The sequence below is a fragment of the Mus musculus genome, chromosome 3 (assembly GCF_000001635.26).
Source record: "Mus musculus strain C57BL/6J chromosome 3, GRCm38.p6 C57BL/6J".
Lineage (NCBI taxonomy): Eukaryota > Metazoa > Chordata > Mammalia > Rodentia > Muridae > Mus > Mus musculus.
The window spans coordinates 108610454-108629248 of record NC_000069.6 but is presented as its reverse complement, the minus strand read 5'-3'; the positions used below and the strand labels follow the sequence as shown (position 1 = coordinate 108629248).

Sequence of the window (18795 nt, the reverse complement as noted above, 5' to 3'; positions counted from 1 at the left end):
TTACTTAAGAAAACTCCTCAGGAATTACAGACAGCCAGAGGCTTCCAAACACAAAGAAGCAAAAGCGCTTCTCATAAAAGGGAGACACCGAAGGAAGCGAGGAAAGAGCAGCACTTCATAGAACAAAGCCCACGTCTAAAACCATAATTACACTCTTTATAGACACAAGGATTTCAGATCAGAAAAAAAAAATGGAGTGCTTTTTTAAAGTAAATTTTTAGAAAATGGGAACATCACACGGGGGTGGGGGGTCAGTAGAGACCAGAGGTGAGGAAATAACTACACCCTTTTTCTAACCTGCTAAAACTTAAGTTTCTAGTTTTAGGAGGTCCATGGAGGATCTGACAGAATGAAATTACAGAATATCAGGAAAGAAAACCACCTAAAAATTTCAGAGTAGAAAAAGCAACAGGCCTTTCACAAAGGATCAAGAATCAAAACGACATTGGATTTCTTCATAAGAGTTCTGAAACCGGAATATCATGTTGCAGGACTTTAAATACTGAGAAATGATCCCAAATCTATACCGACACTGAAATACAGCAGACACTGGCAGATATACAGGGTCTAAGAAACTACTTCTGACACATATCCCTTTTCTTTTTTTTTTTTTTTTTTTTTTTTTTTTTGGTTTTTCAAGACAGGGTTTCTCTGTATAACCCTGGTTGTCCTGGAACTCACTTTGTAGAGCAGGCTGGCCTTGAACTCAGAAATCCGCCTGCTTCTGCTGGGATTAAAGGCATGCGCCACCACGCCCGGCACATATCCCTTTTCAAAGAACTACATGAGATCCTACAGACAGGGATCCAACACAGGAAAAGAAGACCCCAGGAAGATGAGGAAAGTCCCAGAATTTTCTAGGCCTGTTTTGTTGTCTGTTTTTTAAATGGCTTAAAGTCAGTAAGTAAAAGCAAGAACGATGCTGGCGCCAGTCATGTCCCAGAGAGAAAGAAGACAACAACTCACTGGATGCTTTTTAAAATACTGAGAGAGTTTTGTTTTTTACATTTATTTGTGTGTGTGCGTGCATAGGTGTGTGCAATGCTGTGCATACAGAGGTCAGGGTATTAACTTGCTGTCTTCTTGGATCACAGGCCCTCTGAATAAAGCTTAACTTTAAGATTTAGCTCCTGTCTCTACTCATAGACATTTGTGTAACAGCCTGGGATCCAGTATCCTAGTTACAAAAGTAGAATATGACATTAATTACAAGGCGAATTCCTACAAGTACACAAGTCTCAAAAGGAAATTAGACATTTCTAAATTAACCACACCTGAGAAGTATTTTATGGTGGTGCAAGAAAACACCTCTTGACACTTCTCACTGCATAAATTAACCCCTGTTTACTAGTGACAGGAAGATAAAAATGCTCTAACTAGTGAAAACATGAATATGCAAAGTCTTTAGCTGCTATAATGCTCTTCACGGTTGCCAGAATTGTCTTCCTATAATCACTCTAACGTGCTGTAAAAACACCCTCTTGTCCCCTAAAATTCTGTGAAATTATCTGTTGAATGTCAAAGGTACAGGGATAAAAATCAAAATAAAGTCTAACACTAAAGACTCAGTAAGCCTCAGGGTACAACTGTCCTGGTACTGGTGAGGAAGCAAAAGACACCAGACAGGAAAGATGACTATAAAGAGATGAAAACAGACAAACGAAGGCAGGTCAGAGAGAAATTGGGAGCAGCCCTCAATTCCGGAAGGCTCCAAAGCAAAGTTGAAGTTTATGTTCCTATCACTACAGTAAGAAGTTAATATTTCAGGTTTTATAGTCAAGTACTTACTTCTGGCTTCCACAAGGTGAGTCTTCATGAAAAGGGATGTGATTCGTTGATCCAGGATTACGAGGAGTGCTTGTGTGAATATTGGCAGTATCATGTATTAACCTCTGACTGGAATCTTGGGGTGGTGTACTGAAACTAGTCACAGAGGAATTATTTGATCCATTGTTTTTGCTCCCGCTGCATTGCTGGTTGAGCACTGGCACCTCATTACCAAGACTATCCATTCCAATATTTAATTCGCCAAGCTTCTGAATAGACCTATAGAAGTGAACAACGCAAGTGTTTTTTCAAAAATGTACTTTAAAACATTCATGATATGTCTAAAGCTTGAAAAGTCAAACTTGTGAATATATATAATCAAGGGGAAATTTTTTCATAAAAAAATACTCATCATCAACTGAAGACATAACCAAGATACTAAAAAAGATAATCCAAATTTTCCCACAGTATCACACTGTAAAGGAGACAGGTTTGGTGGTTGTTGCTTAGCATATGTGATGCTTTGAATTTAAAAAAAATCATAATTTCCAAATATTGTCAATAAAAATATCAAGGTATCAAATTTTCCTCTAACAAAATAAGCTGTCTTCATTTCATTTATCTCTAGAAACATCCTGTCAACATGTCAAGACATGGATGATGAGAGCAGACCACAAATGTCTAGAGGTAGCCTATTACTCAGGTCTGTATTCATTCACTCATCCTTTAACTATCATTTGCCACTCTCACGGGGCACTGGAGAGAGAACGTACTAAAAAATGTGCCCTCAATATTTCTCTCTAAACAATCCTTCTATCTGCATAGCCTGACTCCTCAGAAGCTCAGGCTTATGGGAGGCACAAAGAAGATGGTACTAGGCTCTCTTAGATCTAGGATGCCTTGATGGTGTGTATCTGTAATCCATCGTGAGCGGTGCTAAGGCAGGAGAAGACCAGCCTAGCCTGCACAGTGAGATCATCAAAAAGTGCTTAGGTCTAGCACTGACCCAGGATCACGCTTCAGTCAAGAGTCAACATAAAAGAAGACTAACACAATTGGTATGATTACTGAAATATGGTAATTCATTGTGCTTTTTCACTTCCCTTACTAACCATTGTATGTGTATTTGGTTTTTAAAGTCTTTTACAAAAGACAGGCATACTAACAAATGCCTATCATCATGCCAGTACTTGCAAGGCTGAGGCTAACCTGAAGTACACAGAGACAACTCAAAAGCCAAAACAATAGTATAACAAAAATCAGGAGAAAGTCAATATTTATTAACTATGTATTAGGTACAAATTTAATTAGAAAGAATTTCTGAAAATGTTTGTGAAACATTAATCCTGTGATATGCCCCCCCCCAAAAGACCTAAGTAAATCTGGACATTAAGTGTAAAGAGACTTCAAAATGCTCACATCAGTCTGATTGTCATTTTAGAGTCTTTTTCCTCTCCTCTCTCCTCTCCCTCTCCCCCTCTTCTCTCCCCCTCCCCTCCCCTCCCTCTCTCCCCCTCCCTCTCCTCTCTCTCTCTCTCTCTCTCTCTCTCTCTCTCTCTCTGAGACTGGGTCTCATTCTATAGCCCAGTCTCTTGAAGTAGGGTAGGATGAAGGCTAGACAGAATAGACCTTTAAGCGCCCAATCACTGGTGCCAAGTATAATACTGAGCACACAATCAAGAATGTAAAATTTTGGTGCAGTATTATTAAGAGAATAACAAAAATTGATGTGCAAGTCATGTGCACACAGGACAAGTACACACAATATAGACCTTAATATCCTGTGGACTTAGAATTTGATCGTGCTAGGTGGTGGTGGCACACACACCTTTAGTCCCAACACTCAGGGAGTAGAAGCAGGCAGATCTCTGTGAGTTCAAGAACAGCCTGGTCTACAGAGTGAGTTCCAAAATAGCCAGGACTTTATAGAGAAACCCTGTCCTTTTTTTTAAAAGCAAAATTAATTAATTACTAATTAATAACTAAGGGTGTGTGTGCATATGCTTCAGCATGCTTGTGGAGGCCAGAAGACAACATAGAGGAATTGGCTCTCCTCACTGGCTGTTCTTCCAGAAGGCCTGGGTTCAATTCCCAGCACCTATATGGTATCTCACAACTGTCTGTAACTCCAGACCCAGGGGATCCAATGGCTTCTTCCAGGCTCTGTGACCACTAGTCATGCTCTGGCACACAGACAGGCACAGAGACAAAACACTAGCACATAAAATGTTAGAATTTAAACAGAAAAGAAACAGTAACTTCTCCTATATCCTCATCTACCTTGGGTAAAAATGGGATACCCCTAGCCCACAGCTTCCAGCCATGAGCTGAACCACCACACTGCAGCTGTAGCTACTCAGGGTAGAAAGACAAAAATAGGTTTATAACTTAAAGACAGTATGTAATTTTACATTACAAAAAATTTCTAAAATCTTGAAAATTCCAAACTACATGAAAAGTAGCAGATACTGCATGTTTAAAAAGATTTATTTCATACACATGAATGTTTTCCTACATGTACATATGTGCACCCTGTGTTTACTTGATGCTCAAAGAGGCCAAAAGAAGAGTTGCAGGTGGTTAGGAGCTTTGCGTACCACTATGTGCGTGGTGGTAACTGAACCTGGATCTTCCCTAAGAAGCATCATGTAATCTTAATGGCGAGCCACCTCTCCAGCCCTAGCCCTCACTGTGCTCTTCGGACAGCTTTAAACAAATCTCTTATTTACAGAGGCAGACAGCAGACCTATTAAGGAATTGTTCAGTAAGATTCTGCTGCTGATCAGGACCATCCTCTTGGTTCACGCCTCCTTCAAGTAACATCTGCTGGTACATCTGCCGCTGTTGCTCCTTCTGTTCTAGGTGCTGCTGGTACCGCAGTCTTTGCCTGTAATATTCCTGAAATTGTTCAGTGGAATCTCGAAGCTTAAAAATATTAGAAAATAATACATATTGTTGAACAGACCATTACTGAATTATGGTTTTTCATAATGCTGAATAAAATTACAATTAGAACAATTTAAAAATCACATTACTCTATGAAAAATAGCATAGCATCAACATCTTAACCGTCCCCGATGGCGGGTCCCTGTGCTTTACTCTGACTGAAATGACTGCTTACTGGCCATTCCTGACTAGCTCAAAGTAAACATGCAAGCTGACAGTAATAGTGAGGGAATATACATGGAGATAATGATAAATTTGGTATTACTTAAATTAGATACCTTTTTAAAGACTGTATTACTATTTAGCGAAAATATTAACCTTATTAAACATATTTAATACTGAGCATATAATAGGTTTCTATAGATAGAAACATATTTGCCCAAAACCTGGGCTAAAATATGCTTTCATGAGTAATAGCTAATTTTAAATTCATCTTCAGTCTCAGTATTTCCCATTCATTCACTGAAACAATCATTTAGGGGCTGGAGAGACAGACAAGTGGATAAAGGTAGCTCCCATATAAGCCTGACAAGCTGAGCTTGATTCTGAAGAGAACTGTCTCCCACAGATTCTCCTCTGACCTACACATATGCACTGTGGCATGTGCACTTGCATACATCTCACACACACACATAATTTTTTTAAAAAAAGGAAAAAAAATCACATGTAACACCTCTTCAAGTCGAAAATGTATAATCTATTTCCTGTCAGAAACATAAAAATGGAGCCTTAGGGTTTAGATAAAAGTATTGCTCTATATTATAAAATTTGTTTATTATATAGTACATGCCTTTAAAATGAAAATTAGCCATATTTAATGCAAATTCAATTATTTAAGTCATGCAATGCCAATATGTGGCATTGCAGATTTTTTTTTATAAATTCCTCTACTTAAAAGTTACAAAATGCTTGATGACAGCTAAACATACTATAAATTCTCTGGGGAGAAGCTAGAAAATGATCCAATAAGAATATCTAAAATCTTTGTACTACTCCAAAATATTAAAAATCTTTTAAAATTTATCCAATTCTATTAATTTTTACAAAGAGTATAACTTTGAAAACATGGCATCCAATAAATATTACCTCATTTTTTTCTTGTTTAGCTGGAACTGGGTTCTGTGCTCCATTTGCAGGCTCTTTTTCTAACCCTGACCCCTGGCACATGGCTTCACTGCTCACAGGCTGCTGGGCCTCAACAGGCGTATCACTTCTTCCAAAAAGTAGAAAAAAACAGACGTGAGTGGAAAAAATACATTTAGAAGAATTATTCTTGCATTAAAAAAGAATATTGAGGATTTAGTGCTTATTAATTATTTAAAAAAATAAATGTCTTTATTCTTTTAACTATAGAAAGTAGATTCAAAATATAGAACATGCTTAGAGAGAAGGTGTTTGCTTTTGCGACAGGTGCCATCAAACTCCTGAGCTAAAGAGAGCCTCAGCCCCCTCACACTGCAGCTGCAGGTGTGTACTGCAGGGATGGATCCTCGGCCCCCTCACACTGCAGCTGCAGTTGTGAATTGCCTGGATCCTCAGCCCCCTCACACTGCAGCTGGAGGTGTGAACTGCCTGGATCCTCAGCCCCCCACACTGCAGCTGGAGGTGTGAACTGCCCAGATCCTCAGCCCCCTCATACTGCAGCTGCAGGTGTGTACTGCCAGGATCCTCAGCCCCCCACACTGCAGCTGCAGGTGTGAACTGCAGGGATCCTCAGCCCCCTCACACTGCAGATGCAGGTGTGAACTGCACGGATCCTCAGCCCCCCACACTGCAGCTGCAGGTGTGTAGAACATACATTTACTCAGAAAGCAGGATCTCTAGTCTAAATCTGTGTTTTCAGGAAATTCATTTCCATTCTTGTGGCCCAGAATCATCTACAAACTGAATAGGCTGAGAGATTTAATACTCATGGTCTCTTTATGCAATATGAATTATGATTTTGTTATTCAAATATTTATTTTTTTCCCTCTCATATGCTTCTACAGAGTTTTAAGACTTTAAATTTTATTAAGAGACTTTATTTGACTTATATATACTGAAGTTAAAAGTAAATCATATCTTTCTACTTTTTTAAATTACTCGATTTTTTTTTAAATTTTTTGAGATAGTCTTTCTCTATATAGCCCTGGCTATCCTGAAACTCACTATGTAGACTAGGTTGGCCTTGAATTCAAGAGGTCCACCTGCCTCTGCCTCCCAAGTGCTGGGATTAAAGATGTATAAGATGTATACTATACCATCATGCCTGGCCTATCTTCCCACTTTTTTGTTTTGTTTTTGTTTTTGTTTTTCAAGGCAGGGTTTCTCTGTGTAGCCCTGGCTGTCCTGGAACTCACTCTGTAGACCAGGTTGGCCTCGAACTCAGAAATCCGTCTTCCTCTGCCTCCTGAGTGCTGGGATTAAAGGCGTGTGCCACAACACCCGGTCTTCCCACGTTTTTAATAAATGATCTTTTTAATGGCATAAGCAATAGGGTTTTCTTTTTATCAAGTTGTTCCTAATATTCTTTTAAAACACTAACAGCTTCTGCTTTTCATAAATCTCAAAAATGTTAACAGTAACCCAGGTGTGGTGATGCACACCCCTAATCCCAGCACTTACGGGGCAGAGGCAGGCTATGAGTTTAAGGGCAGCCTGCTTCACACAGTGAGCTCCAGGCCAGCCAAGGCTACATACCTTGTCTCAAATAAATAAACAAACAAACAAACAAATAAATAAATAGTAAAGGAAGGAAGGAAAAAAGGAAAACGTTATCTGATGATGAATACCAAACATTTACAGAGATTTACCTATTGCTACAAAACACCATGGAAACAACTATATTAGTTAAATGACATTCCACTTTAAAGAATTTAGTTATAAAGTACTCACCTCTCCTGGAAGAGTATATAAGGATATGGGGATCAGGAAGATAAAGTTAGACTGCCACTGTCCCAAAGGCACCCTCTACTTAGGAGCTTGTCCTTCTGACTACCTAAGTATGTGTGCATGTGGAAGATGCACACATTCTCAGACTGCTGTGAGTTACTAACAACTATGATAACCTTGCCTACACTGAACCATACACAGAAGCAGAGACTTTCTGAGAGGACTCCAAAAGCACAGAAAATAATCCCAAGAACTGCAAGAATGATATTACATGAAAGTAAAAGGCTTCTGCTGAGCATACTGCCTGGGAAAAGCTCTGCCAACCATACATCAAACAATACTTAGTAGCCGGGCGGTGATGGTGCACACCTTTGATCCCAGCACTTGGGAGGCAGAGGCAGGAGGATTTCTGAGTTCGAGGCCAGCCTGGTCTACAAAGTGAGTTCCACGACAGCCAAGGCTACACAGAGAAACCCTGTCTCAAAAAAAAATAAATAAATAAAATAAAATAAAATAATACTTAGCATAGACCAAGAACTAAAAAAAATTGAACACCAAAGAGAAAAACCTCACCAAATCAATAAATGAGCTAATGACTGAACAGATGATTCTCAAAATGAGAAATACAAATAGCCAATAAGTATTATGCAAAATGTTCAACGACCTTAGTCATTAGGGAAATAAAAATTAAAACTGCTTTGAAGTTCCACCTCACAGCCAGTTATCAATAGAAGAATATACGATAACTAAAGCTGGCAAGGATGTGGAGAAAGAACCCATACTCACTGGGAACTTGTGCAGCCTCCATGGAAATCAAGATGGAGGTTTCTCAAAAACCTAAAAACAGAACTACTGTATGACCCAACCATATTACTCTGAGTATGTCCCCAAAAGCTGCAGGTCAATACATTGTAGAGACACTTGCACATCCATGTTTCTAAACAGCTGTGCAATTCACAACAGAGAGAAAATGAACAAACCTGGATGACCAACAACAAACGGATACAGAAAATGTAGGACATACCCACAGTGGAGCTTTATGGACATCTTATTTATTCTTGTACATTATAATATATGCTTCTGATCATTTGTGTTTTCCTACTGATAATGTAAAAATATAGACTGTCTGTGATCATTCTCGCCCCATCACCTTCCTTCTCCCTTCCCTCTCTTGATGACTTGCTTCTCCTCAACTGTTCCCCTTTTACTCCCACATCTGGTTGTTTTTGTACAGCTGGTCATGACTGCTGTGAGCTGGTGACTGGGATGGTCATGCCACTTCCAGAAAACAGTGTTTCACGGCACTCAACAACCCCCCCCACACCTTTGGTGGTGTTTCCTGGACTTTGAAGCAGGTACTGATGTTCCATTTAGGACTAAGCACTTGACAAACATTTATTCTCATTACTTTGCCCATGTGTGAGTCCCTACATTAACTTTCGACCTCTGCTAAAAGAAACTTTTCTGACCCAGGATAAGAACAGCACTGTTCTGTGAGTATAAATACAAATATTTAGAAGGCACTTTGATTAGATGTTCTCCACTAGGGCCTATAACCTCTCCAGCCTTAGGCTCAGTACCAGGCATACATTCCCTCCAATGGAGAGGGACTCAGAATCTAGTCTGAAAGCAGTTGCTTGTTCCCCAAATAGTCCTGCCATTAGTGTACCAGTGGGCACATCTTGCCTGGCAAGTCAGAGTATACAATGGGATTGAAATCATGGCATCCACAGGAAAATTGATACACCTAGAAATGATTGTCAAATCAAATAAACCAGACTTGCTGGGCAGTGGTGGTGCATGCCTTTAATCCCATCACTTGGAAGGCAGAAGCAGGGTGGTCTTTGTGAGTTCAAAGTCAGCCTGGTCTACAGAGTTAGCTCCAGAACATCCAAGACTATACAGAGGAACCCTGTCTTGACAAAAAAGAAGTAAGACAAACTCAGAAAGACAAACACTACATTTTCCCTATGGAGGACCTATACTTAGAATTATATTTCTGTCTATGGTGTGTGTATAGGTCATCACAGTAGAAAGGGTATTATGACAGGGAAGAAAGGTATCTTAAGGAAAGGAAGAAAAAAGGAATGGAACACATGTGCATAAAAACATTGAGAGAAGGAGGAGATACAGTCAGAAGCTGACAGGAGCATGGGGGAGCACAGTGAAGGAGACAAATCAGAATAATGTAATAATAACACATATGTATAAAAATGTACGTCACTATTAAACCCATTACTTTATAAGCTAACTTTGAAAATAAACTTAAATTCTTAAAATTACAAAGTACTGAACACCAAGATCATTTGCACACACACGCTACAGATTACTTGGCAGTGACGACATCCTAGTTTTTAGGAGTAAATGCTTACCGCTCAGGAGATTCTTCATAGATGCTGTGACACTCTGTATTCTCAAGCATGAGACTTCTGCTGAGGTTCTGTACCCCTGGATAGTGGAAGTTAGCAAAGGAGTGTGACATTGGAGAAGTTTTGTTCCCAAGATCTGAGATCCTCTTATCATGACTGGTTAACCCACATGTGAGGCCATCCAAAGCAGGATTGAGAGAGCGAGTCATATAGGCATCAGCTGACTGAGGTCTTCTCATTGGAGATGAAGGGTAGGGAGACAGTTTGCTGATAAGAGGAGTCAACAGATCAGCATATGCAGCTTTTGTAGGCTTCAGAAGTTTGTCAACATGAATATTAAGCATTTTCTGTTCAAATGCACAAGAAAAGACTGAAGAAGGGAGATTCTGAAGCCAAGACAATAAACTTAGATCTAAATCGTCACAACCGTTGCCACATAACAGGTCGATGCCAAGAAGGACTTCACTTTCTGTAATTTCTTCACCAGTTGCTTTACTCTGACAAAATTCTACGCAGCATTCATAAAGTAGGCCCTTCATTACGAGCTGGAATAAGCGATTGTTACTTGCTTTAAAACCAGCCTCACTTAGCTTCCTGTCAGCAGGAATGAACTCTGCAACCATGACACAGACCTCTTCAAAGCAGTGAACTCGTGCAGTGCTGGGATTCCAGTCCTTAAACTCAGCGTGATTGGTCAAACGAGGCAAGGTGAGGAGCAGACATAGCTTGCTGTAATCGTCTTTAGAAGGGCAGTACTCCTCCAGAGCATGCAGACACTGCACCGCTTCCTGCATGGTAAATTCCAACTGAAAAACAAAGGATGACTATAAAGCGGTGCAAGGCAAATGATCACCTTAAAATGAAACATGAAAGCTGAGAGCATAAAAGATAGATGTTGGTGCCAGAGAACATACACATAATTTGTACAGTGTAATAATTTTTAACTGCTGATGTTTTTACAACTTAAAAGTGAAAAAATTAGCTAATTACCAAATTAAAATTTTACCTACCAAAAAAAAAAAGCATTCTAATTCAGACTTAAATTCTGTGAAAATGTGTGTTCTTTAATGGACTTTCACTTTGTCAGTAGAGTTAGATACAGGGTCTCTCTGTGGCCCGGGCTGCTCTGGAACTCAAGCTCTTCCTGTCTGATGAACACTGGGTTCATAGAGTTCATGCACAAATCAAGGAGAGTTAAAACTGAAGGATGACAATAGCTTGTTTTAAAAACTTCATTATTTAGTTTAGCTCAAATGCAAAAGAGCCATTTTCTTAGTCTCAACTTCTCTTAGAATAAATTCTAAGAGATATAGGGATAAAATGCAAAGTTCACACCAGGGAGCATCTATATTACAAAACACTACAAAAACAGTAGAAAGAGCAGAAAGAAGCTTAGCTGAGATGACTGACGACAATGTGTATACTAAATACTGTCAGATACCCAGACTGCATGACAACCTGTGGCCTGGGAGTAGTATGTGCCCCAGGTTAGCTATGAATGTGGCCCAATCCAAAAATGTAAACATTAAGGTGTTTTTCTTCCAACTCAGTTGTGTGGTTCTTGAGTGTAAGCACTGTAGATGACAATATCATGTCCCAGTGTCACAAGTCTGGACACAGCTGATAGAATTTAAGTATATGGGCCTAACTGAAAATACAAACTGAATCAATTAGTGACAAACTCAAAATAACAAGTTTAGTTTTAAATAAAACTTGTTCTACTGTTTTTTCTACTCGTGACATCATCTAGTAAAAATTTCTTCACCATGGGAAAAAAATATTATCCGTTGGTTTTGCTATGCTCTGAATTCCCCATAATTCATCTGTTGTGGGTGGAGCTCAGTGGGTAAGGTACGTGCTGCCAAACCTGACAACATTGAGTTTAATTCCCAGGATCCACGTGCTGAAGGCAAGAACTGACTCAAATTGTCCTCTGATCTCTACATTTGTGAATGGCACAAGTGTGTGTGTGTGTGTGTGTGTGTGTGTGTGTGTGTGTGTGTGTGTGTGTATGTGTGTGTGTGTGAGAAAGAAAGAGAGAGAGCACAAATAAACAAATAAATGTAGAAAACCACTGTTTTAATCCTTGGTGGTTAAAATCTACTTTAGATTTTAAAAACCTCAACTCTGCTTCAAGAATTTCAATTCAAAGTTTATGTTTGAGTTGCTTGCTTGAGTTTCATTTTAAAACTTTTGATTAATTCTGTTTTGAGATTAAAACAAAATTTCCAATGATTTCTAAAATCACCCTAAGCATACTTCTGCCATTTTGTATTATGTATTTATGCAATGTATTGTCATCATTAACAATTATAAAATAAAAATACTGACCAAGGGCTGGCAAGACAGCCGAGAGAAAGAGTTGCCTGCCACCAACTCTGAAGACCTCAGTTTGGTCCCTGGGACCCAGATGGCAGAAGGAGAGAACCAACTCCTGCAAGCTTTCTGCCATCCTCCACGGACTTTTACCCTGAAGTGTGTGATGGACCCCCCCCACACACAAAATAAATAAGTGATAAAGATTTAAAACTTGATCCAACATTGAGTTAAAGATTTGCTCTATCCTGTAATATAAAATATCTAGCCAGTGTTTACTCCTTTATATGACAATGAGCATCAGGAGGCAGAGGCAGAGGCAGAGGCAGAGGCAGAGGCAGAGGCAGAGGCAGAGGCAGAGGCAGAGGCAGAGGCAGAGGCAGAGGCAGAGGCAGAGGCAGAGGCAGAGGCAGAGGCAGAGGCAGAGGCAGAGGCAGAGGCAGAGGCAGAGGCAGAGGCAGAGGCAGAGGCAGAGGCAGAGGCAGAGGCAGAGGCAGAGGCAGAGGCAGAGGCAGAGGCAGAGGCAGAGGCAGAGGCAGAGGCAGAGGCAGAGGCAGAGGCAGAGGCAGAGGCAGAGGCAGAGGCAGAGGCAGAGGCAGAGGCAGAGGCAGAGGCAGAGGCAGAGGCAGAGGCAGAGGCAGAGGCAGAGGCAGAGGCAGAGGCAGAGGCAGAGGCAGAGGCAGAGGCAGAGGCAGAGGCAGAGGCAGAGGCAGAGGCAGAGGCAGAGGCAGAGGCAGAGGCAGAGGCAGAGGCAGAGGCAGAGGCAGAGGCAGAGGCAGAGGCAGAGGCAGAGGCAGGCAGGTGCTACAGAAGCTCAATATCATCCTGTTCTAAGCCAGCTCAAAGCCAACCCAGGCTACATGGAAGCCTGCCTTTTCTTCCCCCCCTTTCCTTCCTTTATGTACAGGAGTGCTTTGCCTGCATACATATATGCGACCTTATGTGTACCCAGTGCCCTGGGAGGCCAGAAGATGGTGCTGAATTACCTGGAACCAGAGTTACAGATGGTCATGAGCCATCATGTAGATGTTAGGAACCAAACTCAGAAACCCTTTCTTTAAAAAAGAAGAGAGTGACATGAGAGATGACTGAGTAGGTAAAGTACTTGCTGTGCAATACAATAAACTGGGTTTGAATCCCTAGAACCCACTGAACTAGAACACACTAAAGGTTTGCAACATGTTCATAATTCTAGGGCTGGTACAGAAAGATGGGAAGTGGCCACAGGAGAATCTTAGGAAGCTCACAGACCAGCTAGTGTGGCATATAAAGACGCAAACAACACAGAAACTTTGTCTCAACAAGCTAAAAAGTGAGGACAGACACCCAAGATGTCCTCTGACCTCTATACATATACCATATGTATAGCATGCATACATTTATTCTCTCTCTCTCTCTCTCTCTCTCTCTCTCTCTCACACACACACACACACACACACACACACATATACAAATCATACACACATACTATTTTTTATTAATTTCAATAAATATATAGAGGTGAGGCCAGAGAGAGGATTCAAATGTTAGGAACATTTGCTCTGCTTATGAGAAGACCAAGATTCTAGCACCCATGTAAAAACCAAGCATGCCTATAACCCCAGCATTAAGTAGGTGGACACAGGATCACTGGGGCTTGCTGGCTGCCAGCCTTGCTAAAAAAAATTAAATAAATAAAAAAAAACAGCAATCCTTCCCAGACCTTGTCTCAAAGAAACAAGGCAGATAGTAACTAAGGAGGACAGCCTATAAGGACAAACTGGACTCCATCCATGTGTACACACACACACACACACACACACACACACACACACACAAGGGGGGACATATACCTCGCATATATACATATACAAATAAATGAATATACATAAATATTAGGTAAATATACATATCTATCTCATTAGCATGTAAATTTGCTTTCATTGCTAATAAACAGTATGGTAAAACAATATGTATAACATTTTAAAATAAAATTCCTTAGATTTGTGATCACTAAATTCTTTTTTTTTGTTTTTTTGTTTGTTTTTTTCTTTTTTTGAATACCAATAAATCCAGGGTCATATAAATTTTTCTAGGATAAAACAGTGTAAAAAGAGGAAAAAGTTTAACAGGCCCTGGTTTAACTTACCTTAAAGGAGAATATATACCTTTGGGTTATTCACATAGCACTTTGGTTTAATCAGAGAATAAGTTTAGAAAGATTACAGATTAAAAGTACTCTGTCTGCAAAACTACAGATCTTGCCTCATCATAGCTCACAAACCCTTGAAAAATCCATGATAGGGCTGGAGAGATGGCTCAGCGGTTAAGAGCACTGACTGCTCTTCTGAGGGTCCTGAGTTCAAATCCCAGCAACCACACGGTGGCTCACAACCATCCGTAATGAGCTCTGATGCCCTCTTCTGGCGTGTCTGAAGACAGCTACAGTGTACTCACAAATAATAAATGAATAAATCTTTAAAAAAAAGAAAAGAAAAACCCATGATAATAATCTTCTGATTTAGTAAATAAAATAGCTGAAAACAAGACTAGGGCGCAAACCTTCAGGAATAAAAATCTTACATGCTGGGGCTCATCTTCTGCAGACATTGCATTGTTAACACACAAAGCTTCTAGAAACTTCTGCTTCAGGATAATATAACGAAACCTGTGAAAGAGGAAACATTAAAATAATTAAAAAACTGAATGCTACCAGGCATGGAAGCGTACATCTATAAATCCAGACTCAGGAGGCTGCATAAGGACACCCGTGAGCCAACCTGAGCTACACAGCAAGAATGATAACAAGGCACAGCCTAGAGAGGCTTCAGGAGCACAAGTCTGTCCTGGGCAGGGCTGCAGACCAAACCCAGGGCTCTGCGCATGCCGGGCACACAGTCCATCCATCATTGGGCCAGAGCACCATGCTAGCCATTTTGTTTTAAAACTGGTCAAATTGGGCCACAGATAAAGGTGCTTGCTACCACACCTGAAGATCCAACCCTTTTCTGGCCTCATATGCACATATGCCCACACAGACACACATGCATGAGCATAATTGAAAATAAAAATAAATCTTTAGGAAAAAGTTTCTACCACCCTAGTTTGATACTGCTAGATCAGACAGAAAACGAGTGAAGAAACAAAACAAAAAACAAAAAAAAGGAAAAAGAAAAAAAGAACCATGGTAAGAGATGAGAGATGCATTCAAATGTACTGTATAAATTCAAGTGCCCGAACTTACAACTATTTTCCCAAAATGGTTAAGACAAAAAAGAAATGCCAAGGGGCACTGAGAAAACAACAGAAAAATGGTGGGGAGGGAAAAAAAAAAAAACAAGAAGAAATTTCACTACAATCTACCAGAGAAAAAGCAAAATTTGTATTTTGGACTACACAAGTTAACTACTTGCTTAAATAAAAATCAACCCTTTTAGGAAAGATGGCTCCATGGTTAAGAATGCTTGCTGCTCTAGCAGAAGGCCCAAGTTCAGTTCCCAGGACCACATAGGGCAGCTCACGGCCGCCTCAAACTCCGGCTCCAGGGGACTGCACACCTCTGGTGTCTGCAGGCACCTGCTCTCACATGCACATACCCACACACAGACATACCCACATGTAGACATAATTTAAAATAATAAAAATAAATGTATTAAAAGCCAACACTTTTGCCAGGCAGTGGTGGCGCACGCCTTTAATACCAGCACTTGGGAGACAGAGGCAGGGATTTCTGAGTTCAAAGCCAGCCTGGTCTACAAAGTGAGTTCCAGGACAGCCAGGGCTACACAGAGAAACCCTATCTTGGGAGCAAGACATATACACACACAAAAAACCCAACAACAACAGCAAGAAAAGATATCTCAGAGAAAAATTAAAAAGACAAAAGCTTTTGAGTTAGGCACAATGTATAGCACAGGCTGATATGAAATTCTTTATTAAGCCCAGGAAACCTCAGACTCATGATCTTCCTACCGCTGCCTTTTAAGCACCAGGATGACTAGTATATACCATCATGCCTAATAAAAAAATTGAAATTGAAATGTATGCTATCTGAAATTTAAAATCTCATGCTTATTATGTAGCTAAGAGAAAGTTCAGTGAAGATTCAATAAAAAATAATCCATACAAACATAAAGGAAATGTGCTTTAAAAAAGATTAAGATGTGGTGGCAAATATTGTAACCTCAGTATTTGGAATATGGAAGCCAGAAGATTCCAAGTTCAGTCAATTCTGTAGAGCCAGACACTGTCTCTGAACAAACTGTTTTCAGGTTGGGGTATTAGGACGGGAAGCTCAGCTGATGCAGTGTGCCCTCAGCATGTACAAACACCAACACTTTATTAACTATGTCTGGGGCACACACCTACATAAATCCAAGTGTCCCAGAGGTGGAGGGAGGAGGATCAGAAGTTCAAGGTCATGCTCTAGTATCAAGCTTGAGGCCAATCTGAGACTAATGAGACCCTGTCTCAAGAGAAAAGAAAGAAAAGGGAGGAGGGTCTTGCAGATGTGGCTTATTCAAGAGCATTTGTTAAGCATGCAGCAGCCCCTATGTTCAAGCCCTAGAACCACAAACAAAAAACTAAACAAGTGAAGTCCTCAGTGCTGTGGACAAATTCAATTTTATATGATATCCCAGAAGGAAAATACACTGGGAGGTATACTTTTGAAGAAGTATGGCCAAAAATATTTCAAATTGGAAGAATAAACACACAGCTACCCCCCCCAACAAATAAGTGAGGAAATTAAAAAACACTTAAGCATATCATAATTGTAGTGGTCTGAAGAGACCCATAGACTCATGTGTTTGAATCTTGGCCCATAGGGAGTGACACTAGTAGGAGGTGGGTCCTTGCTGGCATAGGTATGGGCCTTGTTGGAGTAAATGTGTCACTGTGGGTGTGGAATTTGAGGTCATATGCTTACGCTCCACCTAGGGCAGAAGAGCCAGTCTGCTCCTGGCTTCCTTTTGATGAAGATCTAGAACTCTCAGTAACTCCAGCATCACATTAGCTTGCATGCTGCCATGCTTCCTGCCATGATTATAATGGACTGAACCTCAGAACCTGTAAGCTAGCACAATTAAATGTTGTCCTTTATAAGAGTTGTCTCAGTCATGATGTCTCTTCACAGCAAAAAAAACTCTAACCAAGACAATAATCAAACTACCAAAAACCAATGATAAAGCATAAAACTTAAAGGCAGCCAGTGGAGGGGTGGAGGAAGGACATTGGTTACACTAAGAGAATAAGGACACAAATTACAATTGACTGCTCATTGAGCAATAAAGGCCAAGAGTCAGCAGAAAGATGTCTCTGAAGTATGCGCCTCACTACTTCATATGCACAAGTCTGCATACACACTACTGACTGAGTAGATCTGCTCATGGAACTTACAAAGACTTCCAAGAACTGTAACTGTAACCAGGCTGCTCTAACACAGCAGGATCCAGCGGGTGCTGTTTCATAGGAAGGCTGCACTTGACATGCATTGATTGTTCTGTTTTGTTGCTAGGTTTCTGTCAATGACAAAACACTAAGACTTTAGAATAAAATCCTACCTTTTTTTGTCAAATTTCTCCATACATTCTAGAGGCTGAATGAACTGAAGAACTTCATCCCATTGGCCATCCAGGATCAGCTGCCTAAATAAAGAAAAATCTAGAATGCTCACCAATTCAAAAATAGACATTAAAGCAAATAATGAGATGATCGTCTCTGGCTCTTCAAACAGTAGTAGTGTTCTTTTACAATAACAATTTCTCAATTTTGAAACTATGATAAAAGTAAATTTATAAAATGGATGGATGGGCAGAAGGATCAACATAAGATTTCCAATATTTTAATTTAAAGAATAATAACCAATCATAATATATGTCATAGTAGTTTTATAAAGAGATGTTTTAATCTTGAAAATGGAGAAAGGATACGCCGGGCAATGGTGGCGCACACCTTTAATCCCAGCACTTGGGAGGCAGAGGCAAGTGAATTTCTGAGTTTGAGGCCAGCATGGTCTACAGAGTGAGTTCCAGGACAGCCAGAGATACACAGCGAAACCCTGTCTTGAAAAAACAAACAAATAAACAAGAAAGAGACTAAATTGAAAGTTTTAAGGTATTTATTTGTAACCACAGAGAATTCCTGTGAAACAAAATTACGTGTGTGTGTGTGTGTGTGTGTGTGTGTGACAGAATCGCTTTGTATATGTTGTTCTGGTTGGCCTGGAATTCTGCCTGCCTCTGCCACTCAAATGCTGGGATTAAAGGCATATACTACAATGTCTGGAAAAATTTTGCTATTTTAAAAAAATATACACAAAAGGGGCTGGAGAGATGGTTCAGTGGCTAAAAGCACTGGCTGCTCTCCCAGAGGACCTGGATTCAACCCCTAGCACCCACGTGACCGCTCACAATCATCTCTAACTCTAGTTCCAGGGCATCTGGGACCCTCTTCTGGCTTCCACAGGTACCAGGCATATACAAAACACACACACACACACACACACACACACACACACACACACACACACACATATATATATAATTAA

At 40.3% G+C, this 18795-nt stretch overlaps 1 protein-coding gene across 20 annotated transcripts in view; it reads right to left on the bottom strand.

Annotated features, from left to right (window-relative positions):
* Positions 1-18795, bottom strand: part of Wdr47 (WD repeat domain 47) — a 54497-nt gene that overhangs the window by 16471 nt on the left and 19231 nt on the right. For 8 of the 20 annotated variants that reach the window (XM_006502417.4, NM_181400.3, NM_001358054.1 and 5 more), the window contains exons 3-8: positions 17810-17893; positions 14832-14916; positions 9957-10759; positions 5800-5926; positions 4514-4692; positions 1789-2046 (exon numbers count right to left, since the gene is read on the bottom strand). In XM_006502417.4, coding sequence (XP_006502480.1) covers positions 1789-2046; positions 4514-4692; positions 5800-5926; positions 9957-10759; positions 14832-14916; positions 17810-17893 — 1536 coding nt within the window. Of the gene's footprint in view, positions 1-1788; positions 2047-4513; positions 4693-5799; positions 5927-9956; positions 10760-14810; positions 14917-17809; positions 17894-18795 lie in introns of all 20 variants that reach the window. The other 12 variants (XM_006502414.4, XM_006502415.4, XM_011240309.2 and 9 more) reach the window with 3 other exon arrangements.